A 16,547-nucleotide genomic window follows, 5' to 3' on the forward strand; every position below is an offset into this window, starting at 1 on the left:
TAATTTGCATGTAATTGTGGGAAAATTCCATGAGATTACATTATTTTTACGGTAACTCACCGTACTCATGGAAACAGCTGTAAAATACAGCAAATGTAACAATTGGTGATGTTACTGAGATTATACTATTACACCATCCGGATTTATGTTGTTTTCTACTGTAGATCTAAGAGTAATTACTTAAATCCTCATTCAGAGTGTATTACTATAAAATGCGATTCACTGTGAAAGTAGTATAACATATAAACTACAATATACAGCATCATTTTTAACTTAAGGAGTAAGTTGCAGCCACACTAAAATTTAATTCCTTGAACTGAATGGAACCTCATATATTAATAAATGTATTTGTTTAGTCAAACAATGTGAAACATTATTAATACTATTAATTAATAGTATACTTGTAAGGTTAGTATTGTGATAGAGTCGAGTATATTTTAATTATACCCTTGTAGACATTATGACATTATGCTAGTACAATTATGGTGAACAAAAAGTACATCTAAAAGTTAATTTCAAGAATACTGTTATGTACTAAAACGGGGGCCAATATAGTACCAAGAAGCATTATTAGTATACGTACTAGGTAAGGTATACTTGGGAAATATAATTGAAGTATACTTATTTTTTGTATGGACAGCAACAAAAACTAATGGCTACATTTAGAGTAATGTTTAAAAATGACTTCATTTAGCAGGATGTTGCTTTTTTCTCTTCTTATTCTTTCTTATACTGAACCTTCATTTGTTTTGTATAAGATGGTACTTTTTAAGACACCTCTGCCTAACTACAGTGAACTGACCTAATAATATGCTCTGGTCGTCATTTTACACAAGGTGTCACATCCATGAAACCTACACCACTAACCAGCATCAGTCCTACAACTTCACTCTCAAAATTAATAAATTCTGGGACAAGCAGAAACTGTATTTTTAGCGGTGCATTTTGCTGCAGGCCAGACTGCTATTAAATGCTCTCCTAAAGAAATAATTCCTTTGTAGCACCACTTCGTCTTGGTTCAGAAGAGATGTCCTGGATATACGTGATAATGTAACACATTATCACAGTTTAGCGCGTTGGGTTGTGTTTTTAAAGCGATTGTTATGTTTTAAAGCTTTGTAATGCGACAGGTGCGATAGCCGACACCACACCTTCACCTGACGTACAACGTGACGTATGACGCACACGTCGGGTATTCACTTTCAAAACAAAAATGGGGATAGAAAATAGAAAATATTGCTCGAGGTGGTTAATGCTCCTTTCGCTGGTTGCCAACCACCATTAAATAACAATAAGAAGAAAATATTGATCTGCTTCTCTTAGTTTTGCACGTTTAAGCTGCAATTCAGACTCAAACAAAGCTGCAAAGCAGGAGAACAACATGGCCATCAACTATTCTGTGCCACAGATTCAGTTCGCTGCAGCACAGAGTGATGATGAGACCGTTAACATGTGCAACTTAGAAGTAGTCAGAGGTAACTGGATGTTCAATGGGATTAAATGCAAGGTTGATTGGATTATATCTGAAGATCATATGCTATTCGTGATAACTCTGCTAGACTCCAAATTGCGGCTCGTCCATGCGGGAGTATCCCAAAATTAAATGAAACCACTTAACACTATTTCCCTAAAATGGACTGACATGGGACACATTAAAGTTGGATCGGAACCAGCTAATCAGTCTGAAGGTAAGTGTTTTTTTCACTTATTCGAGAGAAGTCCGAAATGCGTTCTTAGTACTGTTTGTTTTGACTTTTAAGCTACCCTACCAGGATATTTTCATTCAAAGACAAAATGTCAATATCTATGAATGTAGAGACTCAAAAGACTGGTTAGGTAATAGTTGCCGATGGATTTATGAGACTTGATAGAAACTTGGACGTTTGCAACAGGCGAATCGGTGAACTACCCAGGTTGCGCCCAAATGCTTAAAGCTGTTAGCTGGTCAGTGTTTTCAGGTGTGCTTGTACTACCTGTACGGTGCGGAGTGCTGACTAAGTCATGTTAAACCCATTAAAGTGTCGAGCTCAAATATCTTTTCATTTTTGTGCACTGTTCTCTTGTTGGCACACATTTTCTGTTTATTGAAGCCTTTTGTGAATAATTTTGATCATGTAAAAACTGGGAATTGGTCCCTATTGACAATACTCTTACTTTTTGCATTGCATATGTCCTTTAGCAAAGGTAATTGGTCACTGAACTTTTTGCAACTGTGTATTTCTAAATTTTGTGGCTTCAGTGCACACAAATTTATATTGTTCAGCTTGCATGTTAAAAGCCTGCCAAGCACCCCAAGGCTGATTATGCTTGGTAAGAAGTCATTTATGAAATAGAGCTGATTAGACCATATTAAAATTTCTGTTTGGCACAGGAGCTTTTCGTGGACACAGGTATCCAGTCTCTGTTTTGTTAGCTCAAATTTCTGTAATTTCCTTTATAAACCAAGGTTGTTGGACATGTGTCTCAGTGAATCCAGCAAAGTAACAATATCAAATTTCACATTACATATTACTGATCAACATAGTAGTCTAGCTACACCAACAGCAGGAATACTGAAGTCAATACTGTAAAGTTTAACAGCAGCACAAACTATAAACTCCAAAATAACCATACAGTTGATTCACCTCCGGTACTTTAACTGGGCTGACTCTTTGTTAGGTGTGTTTAATGGGCAGAATAATTCCCAATTATGTACAATTATAATATGTTAAAATGGACTTATGTACATAAGGCCATTAATAATTAACTGTACGTAGCTATTTGCTTTATGACTATCTAGACAGTGTGAAGAAGTGAAGTATTGAAATTATTTTATGTTGCATAATGACAACATGTTGCCCCTATACATTTAAGGACAAAGTTCAATGACCGCCACCTGCTGGATGGTGAGTGCAGAGGGGCGTGTAATTGTTGAGCTGGACAAAGAGAACATCTTTGCTGATGCAATGTCAGTCTTCTTTGGTTCATTCTATGTATTGAACCTGGAATACCAGGAGTCAGCGTGTGCAAGGTTTTTTGTAAGGATAAACCCAGAAGAGGGAACAAAATGTACCTCCAAGGTTGGGACAAGAAGGACTGGGACCACTGTGAAGCGAAAGGTTGTTCACATTAACCCTCATGTCACAACTTTCCTCCAGTGGCTTACTGAATTTGAGTGGAGAACTTCAAATTAGGTAACTGTTTTTGCCATTTTTAGTAAATTTCTTGTATAATTTAAGTGACCAATGTGTTGTTACCCATGTCTCCACAGATGATCCATGGCCCATGCTTTCTGGATATTTACACAAGACGAGCAACAATGAAGACAAGCTCTCTCGCCATCTTGCAAGACGCTGTTTCTGTCCAATAGGTTTTTTGAGTGCAAGTGTTGATTTTTTTTCCTGCTTTTACCTGTTTGTTAAAAATTATTTCAACTACTTACACTTTAATTGTCACATGTATTGGCTCACCCTACAAATCAATGAACTCAGTCCACAAAGCAAGATCAGGGTTCAGTGCAGGTCAGTCAAGTTCCTTCACACCACACACGCTCATCCATGTCGTGGACCCTGCTTTGTGCATTGATTTGGTGGTGTGAGCCAGTATTTTGGACAAAGTGTATATAAAGGCAGACGTGTGGGGCTTGATATTATATCCATTACAATTCAGTTTGTTTGTATGGTGCCAACAAAATGAATGCCAAGGCACTTCACATTGTAGGTTTGAGACCCTACAAAATATAACTAAGGAAACCCAACACTTGAGCATGTGTTGTCTGCCATGATATGGACATGACATAATATCGTTATTGTTTGTACAACCATCTGAGAAAATAATGGATTACATGGTTTAGTAAAAACAAGTGCTTGCTCAATGAAAATATGTTTTCAGTTCTTTTCAGTTATTGATTTTGGAAATGTGTATTTCAGCAGGGAAGAATCAGAATTGAAATAAAGTGGTGTAAAGCACATGAATTATATTTTGTGTGTGTGTGTGTGTGTGTGTGTGTGTGTGTGTGTGTGTGTGTGTGTGTGTGTGTGTGTGTGTGTGTGTGTGTCCATCCATCCATCCAATTTTTTTGGAACCCTCCAGTCTCTTACAGTATGTTACTGTTAACTGAAATTACGGTAAATTACGACCTGTTAAAAGAGTAAATGACCGCCTGTTAGGACACGGTATCCTCTAGCAGAGATGAATATTTTTGGTACTGATGATGCGTGATAACGGTAAGTTACTGGTTAATTTATTGCAGTTTATTACCTTGCAGCGGGCTTACAGTGACATACCGTGAATAAACGGTAGTATACCAATTTCTTAATCACAGTATGATGTTACTTTGTTGACGTAATTTACGACATAACGACATAACGGTATCTCACTGACATAACTGTCGCCAGTGAGATACCGTAAAAAAGGCTACGGTGCGTTACCATAATTTGTCCAAGAGTATTATACCACACCAGCAAAAAACGGTATCATCCTGCAGAAAGGTAAGCTACCGTAACACGGCGTCACGGTATGACGCTGGCAGCAGTGACACCAGTATGTTACCGTAAAGTGGCGATGAAAAGTCTAACGGTGCAGATACACGGAGTAATCAGAAAAGTTTAGCATGAATCTGGACATTAGATTTAAGTTTTAAGCTTATCAGATATCACTTGTTAGAAGCTCCTTACCGTTTGAAGAAATCTCTTCTCAATCTGCTGTCCTTTTCTGCTTGCATCTTTTTTTTTTCATCTAACACTGACGTTATTTTTTCTCCGTGAAAAACACAGCAACTCATCTTATCCCGGGGTGCCAGGAAGTCGAGCTGCGGATCTCAGCAGAAAACTTTTCAAACTGATTGCAGGTTGATCCAGGTATACATTTGAAACAGGTTCTCCTCGGTGACGTGACAGTCGGAACGCATCTGCATAACCATGGTTACAGGGGGACGCTTTGGAGCTCTGCTGCTCAGCAGCAAAATATTTCAGATCAATATGTAAATACTCCAACTCTAAAACCAAGTAAAATAAATATGCTGCATATGTGTATATTGCGTTCGTGTGTGTGTGTGTGTGTGTGCGCTGCGTGGTGACGTAGGCGCGTGCATGTGTGCCCCGGTCACAGCTCCTTTCAGCATGGCCGGAGGTAAGTCACTGCCACTTTGCTCGCAGCTAATTAAAGTTTGTTCAGATCCCAAGCTGCAATGTGAATACAGCCAAACCGCCGCGTTTTTGTTTGTCATTAAGAGACTCATTCGGGATAAGTTTTGTGGAGGGCGGAGTTCACTAATATACGCTTATGAGTTTTAGCCGAGAACGCAGCTAAAATGCTAGCATGCTAAGTTAGCCTGATTGCTAGCGGCTACTCGCGGCAGTCTTTTTTTAACAGCATGCACTTTTTTCCTTCGTCAGGAGAGGTGTACTGGCAGTCGCGTGACACACACAGATCAGACACATATTTCTGTGTTGCAGGTATGGAGATGTTCTTATGTTTTGGAGATGCAGTCTTTCATTCATTGTTTTTATAAGTACAGTGTTGTACTGCCTGTTAGATGGCGGTTATTAATATAATTGTACTGAAGTATAATGTTTGAACTATAAGTACCAGAATATTGGGTCCTGGTTATTGAATTGTATTTATCTGACTGTTTATTTGTTTTTGAATTATTTTGTTTATTGTTCTTATAAGTTGTTTTTGATGTTTTTTTCAGTGACATATTATTTATTTTGTGCTTTTTGTTTTTGAGAGCTTAAGTTAATGTTTTAAAACAATTTGTTGTATTTGATTCATTATATTATTGTAGTGTTAATGAAGCTGCAGACACAGCTCCTTTCAGCATGGCCGGAGGAGAGGTGTACTGGCAGTCGCGTGACACACACAGATCAGACACATGTTTCTGTGTTGCAGATGTGCAGTAAAGAGCCAAAGACCCAGTACTGTCTCCTGCCTCTTCCTTTCACGCCAGAACACAACGCAAGAACAACAGGCGTAACACATGAACGGGTTACACATACTGAGGTGAATTGTTGAGGATATGTCGAGCTGTTGATAAGCACGGCTGTTTCTGTGCTCTTATATACTGTTAGCCTGTTTTGCTGGCGTTAGTGAAGCTGTTTTCAACTGGATGTCACATTGTTGAACTCTGATGATTAATGAATAAACTCTCGATGTGACGACGTGAGCATGTAATTGTAACCCTGTGTTCATTTAGTCGTTTGATACCGTTTAATATCCAGCACATCTATTGGGTGTTTTATAACATGCCCTGGAATCATTTTAAGTTTTACAATGCCGGTGATTTACGACTCTTTCGCGACAGTCAACTGTGGCGTAAACTCTGGCGGGTCTCAGAGCTAGCTTATGTGAGCCAGCAGTGACATCTATACATGCAGTAGCCTTAAAATACTGATTATTTATTCTCCTGCTAGGTAAGAATTTGTGTTTTATACGTTTATTGTCACATTGTGCGCCATGTTATTGTTTCGGTGAAATGAATTTCTACAATGGCGGACTTAGACAAAATAGTGTTACTGTTAATTTGACTCTCTGCAGTGTTTAAATGCTTACACATACACACACACACAGTTACTGTCCCTCCACACGTATCAGTTCTGCTTCTATGCCCCATCTTTGTTTACTCTTTCCCACCCAACAAGTGCATAAATAAGATGTTAAAAACGTCATCATCATATCAAACATGATCGATTTGGGGGGAGTTTGTTTGGCACATGCTGACTGCATTCTAATTATAACCAGAAGAGGAGGCGAGAGCAGAGAACGAGAGTGCAGCAGTTTGGTGAAAGGAACAGGTGAAGAAGAGGTGAGCATCCAAGAGACGAGCAAGAGGACGGTTTCAAAGCAGACATTATGGCACAATAAAAGCTGTAAGAGCAGAGATTCATTCATATCTTTACTATTTTTCTTTAGCTTCTACTCCCGCTGCTTACAATAAATCCGAGATAAAGAACAAACAAGAACAACTCACATGGCATTGATTGTTTAGTTCAGTGTCACTCTGTGATTGTTTGACATTTCATATAAATGTGACTCTAAAATATAGCCAATAATATTAAAAAGCTGCTGTTACTGAGTGAAACTTGAAGGATTATGATAAACTTCAGTTCTTACTGAATCTGTAACATTGCTTTTTTTAAAATTGTTAAATGACTTTTGTGTCACTGTGCACAGTGAAAAGCTCACCTGATGTAGTGGTGAGGCCATGTTCACCACTAGATGGAGACAACCTGGCACAGGTTTTTCTATGCACTAAATTTCACCCTGAAAAGCCTTGGTGGGAATTGTTGTTTCATAGAAAGTAAAGGAAAACATGTCTTGAGGTCTTTTTCCAGTGTTTTCAAAATTGTGTTTTTCACATACACATCAAAACTTCACACAGACAAACACACACACAAAACAACAAAATATGTCAATTAGGGAGGGCAGAGAGCGCAGCAACAAAAACTAATGGCTACATTTAGAGTAATGTTTAAAAATGACTTCATTTAGCAGGATGTTGCTTTTTTCTCTTCTTATTCTTTCTTATACTGAACCTTCATTTGTTTTGTATAAGATGGTAATTTTTAAGACACCTCTGCCTAACTACAGTGAACTGACCTAATAATATGCTCTGGTCGTCATTTTACACAAGGTGTCACATCCATGAAACCTACACCACTAACCAGCATCAGTCCTACAACTTCACTCTCAAAATTAATAAATTCTGGGACAAGCAGAAACTGTATTTTTAGCGGTGCATTTTGCTGCAGGCCAGACTGCTATTAAATGCTCTCCTAAAGAAATAATTCCTTTGTAGCACCACTTCGTCTTGGTTCAGAAGAGATGTCCTGGATATACGTGATAATGTAACACATTATCACAGTTTAGCGCGTTGGGTTATGTTTTTAAAGCGATTGTTATGTTTTAAAGCTTTGTAATGCGACAGGTGCGATAGCCGACACCACACCTTCACCTGACGTACAACGTGACGTATGACGCACACGTCGGGTATTCACTTTCAAAACAAAAATGGGGATAGAAAATAGAAAATATTGCTCGAGGTGGTTAATGCTCCTTTCGCTGGTTGCCAACCACCATTAAATAACAATAAGAAGAAAATATTGATCTGCTTCTCTTAGTTTTGCACGTTTAAGCTGCAATTCAGACTCAAACAAAGCTGCAAAGCAGGAGAACAACATGGCCATCAACTATTCTGTGCCACAGATTCAGTTCGCTGCAGCACAGAGTGATGATGAGACCGTTAACATGTGCAACTTAGAAGTAGTCAGAGGTAACTGGATGTTCAATGGGATTAAATGCAAGGTTGATTGGATTATATCTGAAGATCATATGCTATTCGTGATAACTCTGCTAGACTCCAAATTGCGGCTCGTCCATGCGGGAGTATCCCAAAATTAAATGAAACCACTTAACACTATTTCCCTAAAATGGACTGACATGGGACACATTAAAGTTGGATCGGAACCAGCTAATCAGTCTGAAGGTAAGTGTTTTTTTCACTTATTCGAGAGAAGTCCGAAATGCGTTCTTAGTACTGTTTGTTTTGACTTTTAAGCTACCCTACCAGGATATTTTCATTCAAAGACAAAATGTCAATATCTATGAATGTGGAGACTCAAAAGACTGGTTAGGTAATAGTTGCCGATGGATTTATGAGACTTGATAGAAACTTGGACGTTTGCAACAGGTGAATCGGTGAACTACCCAGGTTGCGCCCAAATGCTTAAAGCTGTTAGCTGGTCAGTGTTTTCAGGTGTGCTTGTACTACCTGTACGGTGCGGAGTGCTGACTAAGTCATGTTAAACCCATTAAAGCGTCGAGCTCAAATATCTTTTCATTTTTGTGCACTGTTCTCTTGTTGGCACACATTTTCTGTTTATTGAAGCCTTTTGTGAATAATTTTGATCATGTAAAAACTGGGAATTGGTCCCTATTGACAATACTCTTACTTTTTGCATTGCATATGTCCTTTAGCAAAGGTAATTGGTCACTGAACTTTTTGCAACTGTGTATTTCTAAATTTTGTGGCTTCAGTGCACACAAATTTATATTGTTCAGCTTGCATGTTAAAAGCCTGCCAAGCACCCCAAGGCTGATTATGCTTGGTAAGAAGTCATTTATGAAATAGAGCTGATTAGACCATATTAAAATTTCTGTTTGGCACAGGAGCTTTTCGTGGACACAGGTATCCAGTCTCTGTTTTGTTAGCTCAAATTTCTGTAATTTCCTTTATAAACCAAGGTTGTTGGACATGTGTCTCAGTGAATCCAGCAAAGTAACAATATCAAATTTCACATTACATATTACTGATCAACATAGTAGTCTAGCTACACCAACAGCAGGAATACTGAAGTCAATACTGTAAAGTTTAACAGCAGCACAAACTATAAACTCCAAAATAACCATACAGTTGATTCACCTCCGGTACTTTAACTGGGCTGACTCTTTGTTAGGTGTGTTTAATGGGCAGAATAATTCCCAATTATGTACAATTATAATATGTTAAAATGGACTTATGTACATAAGGCCATTAATAATTAACTGTACGTAGCTATTTGCTTTATGACTATCTAGACAGTGTGAAGAAGTGAAGTATTGAAATTATTTTATGTTGCATAATGACAACATGTTGCCCCTATACATTTAAGGACAAAGTTCAATGACCGCCACCTGCTGGATGGTGAGTGCAGAGGGGCGTGTAATTGTTGAGCTGGACAAAGAGAACATCTTTGCTGATGCAATGTCAGTCTTCTTTGGTTCATTCTATGTATTGAACCTGGAATACCAGGAGTCAGCGTGTGCAAGGTTTTTTGTAAGGATAAACCCAGAAGAGGGAACAAAATGTACCTCCAAGGTTGGGACAAGAAGGACTGGGACCACTGTGAAGCGAAAGGTTGTTCACATTAACCCTCATGTCACAACTTTCCTCCAGTGGCTTACTGAATTTGAGTGGAGAACTTCAAATTAGGTAACTGTTTTTGCCATTTTTAGTAAATTTCTTGTATAATTTAAGTGGCCAATGTGTTGTTACCCATGTCTCCACAGATGATCCATGGCCCATGCTTTCTGGATATTTACACAAGACGAGCAACAATGAAGACAAGCTCTCTCGCCATCTTGCAAGACGCTGTTTCTGTCCAATAGGTTTTTTGAGTGCAAGTGTTGATTTTTTTTCCTGCTTTTACCTGTTTGTTAAAAATTATTTCAACTACTTACACTTTAATTGTCACATGTATTGGCTCACCCTACAAATCAATGAACTCAGTCCACAAAGCAAGATCAGGGTTCAGTGCAGGTCAGTCAAGTTCCTTCACACCACACACGCTCATCCATGTCGTGGACCCTGCTTTGTGCATTGATTTGGTGGTGTGAGCCAGTATTTTGGACAAAGTGTATATAAAGGCAGACGTGTGGGGCTTGATATTATATCCATTACAATTCAGTTTGTTTGTATGGTGCCAACAAAATGAATGCCAAGGCACTTCACATTGTAGGTTTGAGACCCTACAAAATATAACTAAGGAAACCCAACACTTGAGCATGTGTTGTCTGCCATGATATGGACATGACATAATATCGTTATTGTTTGTACAACCATCTGAGAAAATAATGGATTACATGGTTTAGTAAAAACAAGTGCTTGCTCAATGAAAATATGTTTTCAGTTCTTTTCAGTTATTGATTTTGGAAATGTGTATTTCAGCAGGGAAGAATCAGAATTGAAATAAAGTGGTGTAAAGCACATGAATTATATTTTGTGTGTGTGTGTGTGTGTGTGTGTGTGTGTGTGTGTGTGTGTGTGTGTGTGTGTGTGTGTCCATCCATCCATCCAATTTTTTTGGAACCCTCCAGTCTCTTACAGTATGTTACTGTTAACTGAAATTACGGTAAATTACGACCTGTTAAAAGAGTAAATGACCGCCTGTTAGGACACGGTATCCTCTAGCAGAGATGAATATTTTTGGTACTGATGATGCGTGATAACGATAAGTTACTGGTTAATTTATTGCAGTTTATTACCTTGCAGCGGGCTTACAGTGACATACCGTGAATAAACGGTAGTATACCAATTTCTTAATCACAGTATGATGTTACTTTGTTGACGTAATTTACGACATAACGACATAACGGTATCTCACTGACATAACTGTCGCCAGTGAGATACCGTAAAAAAGGCTACGGTGCGTTACCATAATTTGTCCAAGAGTATTATACCACACCAGCAAAAAACGGTATCATCCTGCAGAAAGGTAAGCTACCGTAACACGGCGTCACGGTATGACGCTGGCAGCAGTGACACCAGTATGTTACCGTAAAGTGGCGATGAAAAGTCTAACGGTGCAGATACACGGAGTAATCAGAAAAGTTTAGCATGAATCTGGACATTAGATTTAAGTTTTAAGCTTATCAGATATCACTTGTTAGAAGCTCCTTACCGTTTGAAGAAATCTCTTCTCAATCTGCTGTCCTTTTCTGCTTGCATCTTTTTTTTTTCATCTAACACTGACGTTATTTTTTCTCCGTGAAAAACACAGCAACTCATCTTATCCCGGGGTGCCAGGAAGTCGAGCTGCGGATCTCAGCAGAAAACTTTTCAAACTGATTGCAGGTTGATCCAGGTATACATTTGAAACAGGTTCTCCTCGGTGACGTGACAGTCGGAACGCATCTGCATAACCATGGTTACAGGGGGACGCTTTGGAGCTCTGCTGCTCAGCAGCAAAATATTTCAGATCAATATGTAAATACTCCAACTCTAAAACCAAGTAAAATAAATATGCTGCATATGTGTATATTGCGTTCGTGTGTGTGTGTGTGTGTGTGTGTGTGTGTGTGCGCTGCGTGGTGACGTAGGCGCGTGCATGTGTGCCCCGGTCACAGCTCCTTTCAGCATGGCCGGAGGTAAGTCACTGCCACTTTGCTCGCAGCTAATTAAAGTTTGTTCAGATCCCAAGCTGCAATGTGAATACAGCCAAACCGCCGCGTTTTTGTTTGTCATTAAGAGACTCATTCGGGATAAGTTTTGTGGAGGGCGGAGTTCACTAATATACGCTTATGAGTTTTAGCCGAGAACGCAGCTAAAATGCTAGCATGCTAAGTTAGCCTGATTGCTAGCGGCTACTCGCGGCAGTCTTTTTTTAACAGCATGCACTTTTTTCCTTCGTCAGGAGAGGTGTACTGGCAGTCGCGTGACACACACAGATCAGACACATATTTCTGTGTTGCAGGTATGGAGATGTTCTTATGTTTTGGAGATGCAGTCTTTCATTCATTGTTTTTATAAGTACAGTGTTGTACTGCCTGTTAGATGGCGGTTATTAATATAATTGTACTGAAGTATAATGTTTGAACTATAAGTACCAGAATATTGGGTCCTGGTTATTGAATTGTATTTATCTGACTGTTTATTTGTTTTTGAATTATTTTGTTTATTGTTCTTATAAGTTGTTTTTGATGTTTTTTCAGTGACATATTATTTATTTTGTGCTTTTTGTTTTTGAGAGCTTAAGTTAATGTTTTAAAACAATTTGTTGTATTTGATTCATTATATTATTGTAGTGTTAATGAAGCTGCAGACACAGCTGCTTTCAACATGGCCGGAGGAGAGGTGTACTGGCAGTCGCGTGACACACACAGATCAGACACATGTTTCTGTGTTGCAGATGTGCAGTAAAGAGCCAAAGACCCAGTACTGTCTCCTGCCTCTTCCTTTCACGCCAGAACACAACGCAAGAACAACAGGCGTAACACATGAACGGGTTACACATACTGAGGTGAATTGTTGAGGATATGTCGAGCTGTTGATAAGCACGGCTGTTTCTGTGCTCTTATATACTGTTAGCCTGTTTTGCTGGCGTTAGTGAAGCTGTTTTCAACTGGATGTCACATTGTTGAACTCTGATGATTAATGAATAAACTCTCGATGTGACGACGTGAGCATGTAATTGTAACCCTGTGTTCATTTAGTCGTTTGATACCGTTTAATATCCAGCACATCTATTGGGTGTTTTATAACATGCCCTGGAATCATTTTAAGTTTTACAATGCCGGTGATTTACGACTCTTTCGCGACAGTCAACTGTGGCGTAAACTCTGGCGGGTCTCAGAGCTAGCTTATGTGAGCCAGCAGTGACATCTATACATGCAGTAGCCTTAAAATACTGATTATTTATTCTCCTGCTAGGTAAGAATTTGTGTTTTATACGTTTATTGTCACATTGTGCGCCATGTTATTGTTTCGGTGAAATGAATTTCTACAATGGCGGACTTAGACAAAATAGTGTTACTGTTAATTTGACTCTCTGCAGTGTTTAAATGCTTACACATACACACACACACAGTTACTGTCCCTCCACACGTATCAGTTCTGCTTCTATGCCCCATCTTTGTTTACTCTTTCCCACCCAACAAGTGCATAAATAAGATGTTAAAAACGTCATCATCATATCAAACATGATCGATTTGGGGGGAGTTTGTTTGGCACATGCTGACTGCATTCTAATTATAACCAGAAGAGGAGGCGAGAGCAGAGAACGAGAGTGCAGCAGTTTGGTGAAAGGAACAGGTGAAGAAGAGGTGAGCATCCAAGAGACGAGCAAGAGGACGGTTTCAAAGCAGACATTATGGCACAATAAAAGCTGTAAGAGCAGAGATTCATTCATATCTTTACTATTTTTCTTTAGCTTCTACTCCCGCTGCTTACAATAAATCCGAGATAAAGAACAAACAAGAACAACTCACATGGCATTGATTGTTTAGTTCAGTGTCACTCTGTGATTGTTTGACATTTCATATAAATGTGACTCTAAAATATAGCCAATAATATTAAAAAGCTGCTGTTACTGAGTGAAACTTGAAGGATTATGATAAACTTCAGTTCTTACTGAATCTGTAACATTGCTTTTTTTAAAATTGTTAAATGACTTTTGTGTCACTGTGCACAGTGAAAAGCTCACCTGATGTAGTGGTGAGGCCATGTTCACCACTAGATGGAGACAACCTGGCACAGGTTTTTCTATGCACTAAATTTCACCCTGAAAAGCCTTGGTGGGAATTGTTGTTTCATAGAAAGTAAAGGAAAACATGTCTTGAGGTCTTTTTCCAGTGTTTTCAAAATTGTGTTTTTCACATACACATCAAAACTTCACACAGACAAACACACACACAAAACAACAAAATATGTCAATTAGGGAGGGCAGAGAGCGCAGCCTTTACATTGTTTTATTGTAGAGTGACAGGAACTGCCTATGAGCTTCTAATCAACCAGAAGTGTTGACGGAAAATCTATCAAAGGAAATAATTGATGAAAATCAAAGAAGAGAAATATTTATGTGATGTTCCATTTTCCTGAGAGCTGATTGGCTGTGATGACTCCTTCAAGTACTACATGCTACTTTGTCCTGCTAGTTAAGCCTGCTGTCTGTTCTCAGGCCTCCTCCTGCTTCACTGCCATATATCCACCACCAGAGGGCTCCACTGACCTGCCTGCTGACATCACAGCACACCCCTGTGTCATGTGACCTGGCAGGAGTAGCAAAGCTGGACTCAGACCTGGCCCAGGCAAGTTCAAAGGTAGCTGTGGTAGAGAGAGTATATGGGCTCAAATTGTGCTCATAAATATTTTGTACTTGTAAATCAGGATTTGTGTGTTAGGTGAGCACTCGGCTGTCAGGGAAACTTGTTTTGTAAAGTTCGTTTAGCTAACCTGTGCAGGTGAATGAATTTACCCTGACTAAAGAAATCAAGAGAAACGCACCAGGCTGCTCAGTAACTAACCACGGTTACTGTACTTTTATTATGAGTATTATACTGTAAGAGCAACAGGCTGGACTCTGCTTCTGCTCCTGTGCAGAGCTGATTATTAAATATGTGCAAACAGAAGCGTGTTTTCTGTCGCTTTCCACATGTGGAACGACATTAACGCCAACTTTTAAAAACCTGGCACTTCAGTAACCCCTCATTAGTCAATAGCTACGGATTAAATAGCAAAGCCCGATACTTATGTACTGAAACCAACTACTTCCGCTTGGCAGCTTAAGTTAAAATGTTAATTTTTTCCTCTGATTATTTTTTAGCACTGACTCTGTATATTTTTTGTTTGTTGCAAATATTCAGGTTAAAAAACTGTCCGAATTATATTTAATGAGGTATGTTCACAAAGTCACATGTGCAGTACTCTGTACAGCTTGCATCCTTTAGGACAAATAATTTGAAGCATTAATATTTCTTGTTCAATACTGAGCTGATAACACCTCTGTATGTTGTGACCAGGATGCAGCAGCAGACTGAACCTCGACTGAAACCTGCTCCATCATCTCATCTTTGCAGATGTCCATTTATAAAGCATCAACAACTCAAAGGTAAACATGATATTAGAAAATGTGTTAGTATATAAGGCCTTTAAAACAAATAAAAAATAAACAGCTGTCGGCAGAACTGTAGGACTGAACAACTTCAGATCCCGAGTGTGTGAGGCCGGAGAAGGATCAGCTGTATTTCAGATTTGAGATAAACTTTATATTTCAGTTTGTGATGATTCAGGAGCCGTCCTCAGATTCAGACCTCAGCACCACCCAGTGACAGCAGACAGATCATCCTATATCTTCACTCTTTGTAGTAACTAACTGTAGTAAATTAACTGAAGAAAACAGTACAAAGGTTAACGTACCACATGTGCTGTCAGTGAAAGCTGCAGCTGTTTTATTGATAAATTTAAAGACAAAAGGTCAAAAGGATTAATCACCCCTGTAACTGTGTCACTATACATCAGCATTAACAGGACCTCAGTTTGGTGTTTCAGAAAGCTGCTGATCTCAGACCTGCACAGCTTCTGTTTTAAACACTGAATGTACTCAGCTACATGAAGAGCACATGATGTTTTCTCTGACACAATTAAATAAAACCTAATTAAACTCAAAGGTTGTTACTTGTTTTTGAACTAAAAACTTGTGATCTGGAATTCTTTCACTGTTTTTGACAATAGTGTTATTTATCATAAAGTAATTCAGAGTCATTCATACCAGAGTAACCAGAGAGCACAACATATATTTAACTTTCTACAGGACTTAAAGCTATGATATTATGTAAAAGTCCAGACCCTCGGAGGATTATCTGAGTACTTCTAACACTTGAGGGAAGATGAACAACTTTAATAATAGACCAACGCATTTCGGCTTGTGGCCTTCATCAGGGCCACAGCCGAAACGCGTTGGTCTATTATTAAAGTTGTTCATCTTCCCTCAAGTGTTGCTGGAGTTCCTGCTTTGTGAATTCTTTTATCCTCTCCATGCACCTTGGAAGCAGGTGAAGTTGTGCCAGAAAACTTTTTTTTTGCTACTTCTAACATTACACAAAGCAAAGGTCTCCATCAGTGTTCATGAAATGCTGGGTTCATCCTTCTTGTGAGGGAGCTGCTGGTGAAGATCACGAGCCCTGCTTGATCCTGGCGACGAGTTTCAGTCTTCCTGGTGTTTCTGAAATGATGCCTCTCACTGTGGGTCAACAGAACATCTGGCACAGGACAGCTGTAATGAAAGAAATTGAAGAAGTTTTGAAAAAAAATCTTG

General features: G+C 39.0%; 1 protein-coding gene across 12 annotated transcripts; it reads left to right on the forward strand.

Moving 5' to 3' along the window:
* The first annotated feature begins 5,790 nt into the window (after positions 1 to 5,790).
* Positions 5,791 to 16,120, forward strand: LOC309694466 (uncharacterized protein). Of its 12 annotated transcripts, XR_014272873.1 has the most exons (10): positions 5,791 to 5,982; positions 6,721 to 6,784; positions 11,517 to 11,600; positions 12,150 to 12,755; positions 13,494 to 13,621; positions 13,926 to 13,990; positions 14,412 to 14,541; positions 15,097 to 15,128; positions 15,253 to 15,341; positions 15,523 to 16,120. XR_014272873.1 is itself a non-coding variant. In XM_082514575.1 (8 exons), exons 4-8 carry the CDS (start codon positions 12,733 to 12,735, stop codon positions 15,603 to 15,605), a joined length of 357 nt encoding a protein of 118 aa, XP_082370701.1. In that variant the 5' UTR covers positions 5,791 to 5,982; positions 6,721 to 6,784; positions 11,517 to 11,600; positions 12,150 to 12,732; the 3' UTR covers positions 15,606 to 16,120. The 12 variants fall into 12 exon arrangements, 1 of the variants encoding a protein (XP_082370701.1); XR_014272872.1 differs by lacking the exon at positions 15,097 to 15,128 and having other exon boundaries at positions 14,412 to 14,553; XR_014272874.1 differs by lacking the exon at positions 15,097 to 15,128.
* The last annotated feature ends 427 nt before the right edge of the window (positions 16,121 to 16,547 follow it).

Source organism: Aulonocara stuartgranti (genome assembly GCF_965226115.1).
Source record: "Aulonocara stuartgranti genome assembly, chromosome: 18".
NCBI classification, from domain to species: Eukaryota; Metazoa; Chordata; class Actinopteri; order Cichliformes; family Cichlidae; genus Aulonocara; species Aulonocara stuartgranti.